General features: G+C 40.0%; 1 protein-coding gene across 2 annotated transcripts in view; it reads right to left on the bottom strand.

Annotated features, from left to right (window-relative positions):
- Nucleotides 1-827: 827 nt before the first annotated feature.
- Gabra3 (gamma-aminobutyric acid type A receptor alpha3 subunit) overlaps nt 828-8,684 on the bottom strand; it is a 271,578-nt gene continuing 263,721 nt past the window's right edge. For both annotated transcript variants that reach the window (XM_013354470.2, XM_005369171.3), the window contains exon 10: nt 828-3,127. In XM_013354470.2, coding sequence (XP_013209924.1) covers nt 2,792-3,127 — 336 coding nt within the window. In that variant the 3' untranslated portion in view covers nt 828-2,791. The remainder of the gene's footprint in view (nt 3,128-8,684) is intronic.

Here is an 8,684-nt window from a genome sequence, read left to right as displayed (position 1 = left end):
CATAAAACTATAAAATATTCAAACATAGGTTTACTGGTCCCAGAAACCAGGAGTGTAACAGCTGGTGATTCCCCTAAGACTAGGTAAATATTTTTCAGAGGCAAGGTGATTTCAGATTCTTAATGAAACAATAAGACTTAAATATTATGTGGAGGAATTTTATAAACATGGCTGCTTCTGGCATTTCTGCATATTACTATGAGGTGATTGAAATGCATGGACCTGGACCAAGGGATTAGTGTAGCAATAGCTTCTATCACATGACCATACAGCTGAATGAGTATCTGTGGTCAGACCACTCAAGCCCTTCTTTCATTTTAGAGAATAATGTGTGTGTGTGTGTGTGTGTGTGTGTGTGTGTGTGTGTGTGTGTGTGTGTGTGTGTAAAACACGCTCTGAAGAATATTTTTCCCATTCCAGGGACCAAGTAAATTTCTCAAGTACATCTCTTGAGATTACCTTTAAGATTTTTGAGAACACTATGAAAAACATTAATACCGTAAAATATGGCTTAACCAGTCAGGTGCTTTCTATCACTTTCCTTGTAATATTGTCAAATGAAAACAGACTCGCTGGAAAGGGAAACATATCTAGAACTGTAATGAAAATACATTTTCTTTTCTTTCATGTTGGGTAAGGAGTCATTCAAAGCTATGTTTTCATACAGGATCCATTCTAGATCACTATAACTGATCTCATGCTCCGGAGATACTATTTTCTGGTGGTGTTAAGAAGTGGAAAGTTTAGAGTACCAGAGTGGGCATCAAAGTCAAGAATGTAGTAAATACTATGTAAAAGACTAATGAATGAAATTATTCCAGCACAAGTACAATTCATAAAGAGTTTAATAAACAGCCACTAAACATTGCACCAAAGCATTTAGAAACACAATTTCTACAGAGAGGCAAAGGTCAAGCTTCCATTCTAAATTCCTTAAGACGATCATTAACAGCCCCCCACCCACCTCCCATCCCTACACATCCACAAGACAATACTCTTCTAGTCACAAATGTACCTACAGACACAGTCTTAAGCATAATGGGACTGGCATGCATCATCCCAGCAATGGCGAGGAAGCAGGGGATAAGGGAAATATGGGTGAAAAGGCAACCAGCAGCTAACGACACATCCCTTAGGAGCTTTGTTCAGTGGGTGTGCAGAGATTCTACTTATGGCTTTACCTTGGACCTTCTTGGATACTGTGGACTAGTTGAGCTATTCAGATTCAAAGTAGCTGGGGCTGTTGTATTAAACAGTCTCATTCCTTCAAGTCATTACTTCTAGAAGTGATCTTTTTTAGGTAATGCATTGTTACCTTCCTAAAGACCTTTATAATATCAAACTGTCTTCATGACCCAGAGGGCTCACTGTAGCTGTGCTCATTCTGAGGTAAGAATGAACCTCGCTTTTCAGTTATTCCTTCATTTTGGCCTTTGGGAATGGGTGTAGGATATTTATTTATTTATTAAAGACATTTATAAGAAGTCCAGGCAAATTATTCAAACTTCTGGGACTACCTTATAAAAATTGTGTTTATGTCTGTCCTTTATGCTTATGTTTAAGAACAAAATGAGATCAAATGGCCTCTAATACATTATAAAATCGGTAATAAAGTTAATAATTTAACTGGCTCAAAATAAGTAGAGATATTTGTGTGAATCTGCAATTCACCCCTCATTGCAGTCGGCATCCAAAGTAGGTAAGAATTCCTGGACATAATGGAAGCAGAGTGCCTGTGTCTGGAAGAGGAGCACGATATGTACAATATGGAAGTAAGAGGTTGGCTTTCCCCTGCTTGTGGCCATTTCTTTTGAGGCAGATTTCAGTTTTTAACCACTACCAGCCACCACATTCCATCTATTGTTTGACTAATTGCCTTGCCAGGGACTTGAGTTTTTTAGGTTCCCCATCTTTGACTAATTTTTATATAGGCATTCAATCTCGATCATCTTGTGTGTATGTGTACATTTTTAATTTAACTTCAAAATGTCTGTTCTTTTTTTCCAGAAGAGTTCCCAGGCAGCCATTGATCCAAAGTAAGCAATACTCCGCTGACTATAATGAGCTCGGTGTTACTTAGGCAAGGGAACTTTCCTGAAGAAGACTTATATTAAGGTGTTACTTTCCTGAGGGAGTTGTTGAAACTGAAGTAGAGCTCACTTTTAATGCTTGAATAATCCAACTAGTTCTCTTTTTTATTATTATACATGTTTGACACAGGTGATCCTCAATTGTTTCCACTAATTGCTAATTTAGGGGTCATATCAGAAGTTTGATAGGATTCTTTCTTCCCATTCTACCAGTTCATATGTCTAGTAGGCCCTGCTGGGGGCATAAAAGGGGCCAGATTGATAAGATTAAATGGGATATCTGGGCCTAACACCATAGTGTTTCATAATCATCCTATGTAACCCAGTTAATATGTTCTGGGATCTCAACACCTTGGACCCCACAAAGCCAAGATTTCCACTAGATGAAGTAAGAGTCTCCTGTTCCTTCATTATTGGGCAGAGTAAAATTAAACACATGCAGTGCCTTCAGCTGGGGAAGACTGGCATACTAAAATGAGCAACTGGACAAATGGCAGTGTTTGGCTCAATCCAAGCAATGTTCAAAGGACAAGTCATTTTTCTGTTGTTACATTTTCATCGAGGCTCATAATATGAACTGAGAAAGCAATTACACTCAGCTTGAAACAGGATTAAAAAGAAGAATCATGAAACACATGAAGGGAGCCCTAGGTTTTGGGTGTTTAGATGCTTCATGGGGTATACTGTGCCACCACTATTATCTACTGTTTGCGGATCATGCCCTTGATAGCTGATTCCCGGTTCACATATGTAGCCCAATAGACAAGATTGAATATAGCAAAGAGCACAGGAAAGATGATGCGGGAAATTTTGTCAACCTTGCTGACACTGTTGTAGGTCTTGGTCTCAGCAGGGCTCTCCTGCACATAAGTGGCCTTGGGCGAAGCAACAACTGTTGGAGTTGAAGAAGCACTTGGAGCAGCACCCTTGGAGATGGTGGGGAACTCAGCATCCTTGGTCAGATTCATAGGATAGGTGGTTCCCACGATGTTGAAAGTGGTGCTTGTTTTCTTTGTTGGGGCTGCTGGTGTTTTCTTCTAGAGCCATAAAAGAGAGGGGAGGGAGAGAACAAAACAAACAGTAGATGATGAATTCATTATACAAAGTACATTTGGGAACTTCAGGGAGGAAGAGCCTTGAAGGACATTAATGAACTTGCTAAGTAGTAGGTTTGTACAAAGGGATACTATTTTGAAAACAGAACACCAGAATGCACCATTTTAACTATCCTAGTCAGCCCCAATTGTCACCTTGGCACAGTCTTAAGTCACCTGAGAATGGAGCCTTAATCGAAGGATTACCCACATCAGGGTTGTTTTTTAGGGCATGTCTGTGGGGACCTGTTTTGATTGTTCATTGATGTAGATAGGTCTAGATCACTGTGGGCATCACTATTCTTTAGGCAGGTGGTACTAGATTATATAAGAATGTTATCTAAGCATGGGCCTTCAGATTGGCCAGCAAGCAGCATTCCTTCCTAGCTTCTGCTTCAAGTTCTTGCTTGAGTTCCTGCCCCAGCTGAAGTATAAACCAAATCAACCCTTTTCTTAGTTGTTTATAGCCAGTGTTTTTATCACAGCAACAGAAAGAAAACTGAAAAAATCTGGCTATGTGTCTTTGGATAAATCATTCCTCCTTTGTGAGCTTCAGTTTCTTCATTTGTGAACTGAAGGTAAAAATAGCTGGCAGATTATTGAGAGGATCAGAAGAGAGAATGCGGTGGGAATTGCAAGGAAGTGTGAGATTTTCTGTATTGCATGATTTCATCCTTCACAATAAACCTATGAAGTAGGTGACATTATTCACACTTAATATGTTAGTAAGCCTCAGATTAAGTGGCAGAACACATACTACCAATCTGAGTTCCTGACTTTTGTCCATAGACACACCATGCTGCTTTCTCTAGCACAAGGTACTCCTGGTTCCCCGAGGGAAAAACTCCAAAAAGGCTGCGGCCATCAAGGGGCACACTTCCTGTGAAGAAGAGAGCTTGGTGAATCTGCAAAGTCATTCCGTCTTAAGGATAATAATAAACACTATGGAGTATTTCCATGCACGATCACAACAGCATGCTGCCTTCATGCACTATAAAGGTGCTTAGCAAAGGAGGGGGTGTACAAAGGTTTTCCACTCTTACCAGGCAGCTAGTAGGAGCCACACCCTCGCCACAGCGCTCAAGAAAAGCGAAAGTAAAGACAGTGGCAAGATTGCTAGGACATTGCCCTTTGGAAGCTCCCCCCCCCAAACATAAGCTATCCCCAAAACACAGTCAAAAGTTCTCCCTCCTCCCACCCCCTCTGGTGCTACATCGAGGTTGCCAGTGTTTAGGTCCTGATTGGAATAGAGCGGCTGTATGGCACGGTGAGCAAAAGGGTTCGCTAGCTCATAACTGTAGCCCAAGGCAGTGGCCTAGTCCAGGGTGCAAAAACTCTTCGAACGTCTTCCCTCCAGTTCTTCTTCAAACACCTCAGTCTCTCTCTTGATGCTTCTCAGAAGCTGGAATTAACTTCCTCACTCTCCCAGTGCCTTACCTGTTTCCTTACTAGGTTTCTCTGTCCCTGCCCTCTTCTGTTGCTTCTTTCTCCTCATCTTCTTTTTCTTACTTCCCCAGAATTCTCATCATTTTTATCTTTCTGACATTAGATCACAGCACCATTTACATTCCTGATCCAAATAATTGCCTTTGTACATTTATTGAATATAAACAGTGCCAAAACATACAATAGCTATTTAGAGTGAAGTAGGAAGGTTAGAAGTTATACTTCATCCCCTTTCTCCTAGGTACTCACAGCCTATTGTCAAAGAGAGCTGTGAACACATGATTGCCATAATGTGTAACCTGGGTCCTAACTGTTTTGAGTAAAGTGTTATCAGTGTACCTGCAAGTGTGGAAAAGGCAACTCAAGGGAGGCTATGAGGTTTCCAGTATGAATATTAACAATTGAACAAGAAAAAAAAATTAAAAATGGTCCTCTTGTGGGACTCCTAACAGTGGGAACAGGGGCTGTCTCTGACTTTTTTACTGACTTTTGGGACCCTACTCCTCATACTGGGTCACCTTAGCCAACCTTAGTATATAGAGAGGTGCTTAGTCTTGTTGCAATTTGATAGGCCATGTTTCATCGATATCCATGGGAAGTATTCCCTCTCCTGAACAGAAAACAGAGGAGGAGTAGATTTGAAGGTGAAAACAAAGGGGGAGGGACTTGGAGGAGAGGAGGAAGGGTAAACTGTGGCCAGTATGTAAAATACATTTTTTAAAAAGTTGAGCAGGCAGGAGTCAGCAAATGATAATGCAGCAAAGGCCAATGCACAGGTGCAGAACTCTGTTGGGGCATGACAATTGTTAACTGAATCACAGTGAGCACAACAAACACGGTATAAGAACTGAAGGTACAGAAAGAAAAGGCCAGATCTTTGCCCTATCCTGTGACTACTCTGCCAAAGAGCCTTTATTCCAGTGAAGGGGAAGACTCTTGGCCACTCATTGTGCTCAGAGGAATCCTGCTGAGGACAGGGAGGAGAGATTGTAGGAGTCAGGGGGTTCAGGGACATCAGAGCAAAATCCACACAGAAGACTAGCCTGGCTCATGGGAATTGGTTCCTCATGCTGGATTGCCTTGTCCAGCCTGAATTCAGGGGGATGTACTCGGTCTTATGGTAGCTTGATATGCCACGCTTTGCTGATGCTCATGGGAGACCTGCCCTTTCCTGAGAGAATAAGGAGGATTGGTGGGCAGAGGGAGTGGGAGGAGATAAGGGAAGGGAGGCTTTGGTTAGGATTAAAATAAATATAAATTAATTAATTGAAAAAAGAAAATGCCAAACCTTGAAAGACCTTGTATACCACACTCTGCCTGCCTATGTTGACATCAGAATTCTTAGTCAGGGGCAAGGAGTATGGGAAATGAGGGGTGGGAGAGTGTGCAAGATAAAGGGGTGTTCATTTAAGTTAATAAACAGTCTGACTAATAGGACATTTGAAAAGCAATACTTTTCTTCTTTGTTGGAAGATTATAGCTGCATTGTTACAAGCAGAACTCAATGCCTTCTAAGAACCTTCTAAATACTTTAAATACTGCACCAGGCTCACTTATAATTAGCAAAGTCATTGTGTGAATAGAGCCCCACTGCTAAATGCCTTTGCCATTAAATAAAATAGTGCTTTATTTCTTTGCCTGCTTATTAACTTGCTTACCCATTTTTCCCCATGGATAGACAAAAGAAAAAAACAAGCAAAGCAAAACAAAAAGCTAGAAAGAAAGTGAAGAAAACTTTACACTGACTTTGCTAAAAAAGCTTTTGGATGTTATTTTATAAGCTGGTTATGACTAGGTCTTTGAAACAATCACTTGGGTCAACACTTTCTTTGTATCCACATCCACTTTATGTTCTGTTGGTGACGAGAAGCAGCAGGTGACTTAATCACAGATTATTTAAGTAGTAAAGTAAAATTAGCTTATGGTTTCTCTCATCATTTTCAACATAACATATTTTAATTACTACTATATTTCTACCTACAGTGCCTAAAAATGAAATGAAATTGAATGTTACAGCCTACAGCAGGATGCAGAGAAGTTGCCTTTTAATGAGAGAATTCTAAGTCTTGGAGATGAAAAGTATTCTGGAGATTAACTGTAATTGTGCTGACCATTCTTGAATTGCACACTTAATTGTTTAAAAATATCTAAACGGGAAGGAGATAGGAACAAGTAGGGTGAGAGTAATCAGAATGCATTGTATACATATATGAAATTATCAAAAAAAACTTCATTACTAAAAACAAAAATACAACATTTTACCATAATTTAAATTTCATATACCTGTATGTGACAGTTAATTTCAATTGTCAACTTGGCACAATCTGGCTTGGGAAGACAATCTTAAGTGAGAGATTTTTCTACATTAGGTTACTCCATGGGCCATCTGTGCGTGACTATCTTGGTTGAGTTAGTTGATAAGGTAACACTCACACTAAAAGTGGGTGGACACCATTCTCTGAGCTTGGGTCCTAAATGAACTGAGCAGTAGGTATGCATGCATTCATTTGTCTCTGCTCTTAACTGTGGATGGGATGTGACTGGCAGCTTCAGAATTTTGTCCCCCTACTGTCCTTCAGTGCTGGGCTGCAACCTAAAATTGTGACTTAACTAGGACATACATCTGCATTTATCTAAATAATTAAATGAATCATATTGCTGCAGTTTGGACTATCTAATTTTAACTATATATACTATGTTGCTTATGATAGTTACTTTACACAATACATTTGTAAATGAATATGAAAAATTATAAAATGAATGAAAGACCTTAATCTCAGAAAAGTCAGAAAAAAGACAATTTGGGGATGGGGAAATAGTTCATTGAGACCAGAGTTAACCCTGCTAACATCCATGTTCACAAACAAGATTGAAATCCTAGTGCTGGGAGGACAGGCAGGGCAGTCCCTAGGGCTTGCTGGCCAGACAGTCCAGTTGAATTGGTAATGCCTAGGGAGGGCCAGTGAGAGATTCTGTTTCATAAAATGAGGTAAAAAATGAAAGAGGAAGGCAAATCAACTTATAGGGATCAGTTAAGCCTATAGAAAGGAAAGAATATGCAGATGGAAGGCCAGCTTCCTCAAAGAATGGGAGTTATCTAAACTATACATATCCAGGTTCAAGTTACAGATTAGAAGGAAAAAATGAAAGAAATTCAGATACTACTAGTGTTTTGAGGAGAAGAGAAAAAATAAATATTGAGGTGAACTTCATATGAAGGTTTCCATACTCCCTGGAATGACAGTAAAAGAAAGAGTCAACAGAAGAAAATCAAATGGCCAAAAAAAAACATTTAAGGAACTGCTGAACACCCTTAGCCACCAGGAAAATATAAATCAAACCAACTCTGAGGTACCATCTTATATCCATCAGAATGGCTAAAATCAAAAACACTGATGACAGCTTATTATGGAGAGGAGGTGGAGTAAGGGGAACACTCCTGTACTGCTGGTAGGAGTGCACACTTGGACAGCCACTTTGAAAATCAGTATAGCAGTTTTTCAGAAAACTGGGCATCAACCTACCTGAAGACTCAGCAATACCACTTGTGCATATTCCCAAAGGATGCACAATCCTACCACAAAGATATGTGCTATGTTCATAGCAGCATTATTTTTAATAGCCAGAACCTGGGAACAACCTAAATGCCCCTCGACCAAAGAATGGATAAAAAATGTGGTAAATTTACACGGTGGAGTATTATTCAGTGGAAAAAAAACAATGACATCATGAAATTTGCAGACAAATGGATGGAACTAGAAAAAAAATTATCCTGAGTGAGGTAAACCAGACCCAGAAAGACAAACACAGTCTCATTCATAAGTGAATAGACATAAAGCAAAGGATAACCAGGCTACAATCCACAGCCCCAGAGAAGCTAGGGTGAAAAGGAGGACCCTAAGAGGGACATACTTTAAAGGTCCCAGGAAGCAGAAATATTTAAGATTTCATGGCTAAACTGGGAGGGGATAGAAGAGAGAGGATGGGTACATAAGGGATCAAGATGACTGAGTTGGGGGAAGAACACACACACACACACACACACACACACACA

The sequence above is a fragment of the Microtus ochrogaster genome, unplaced genomic scaffold (assembly GCF_000317375.1).
Source record: "Microtus ochrogaster isolate Prairie Vole_2 unplaced genomic scaffold, MicOch1.0 UNK45, whole genome shotgun sequence".
Classification (NCBI taxonomy): domain Eukaryota; kingdom Metazoa; phylum Chordata; class Mammalia; order Rodentia; family Cricetidae; genus Microtus; species Microtus ochrogaster.
Note: the sequence above shows the minus strand (reverse complement) of the source record. Positions and strands in the feature narration are given on the sequence as shown.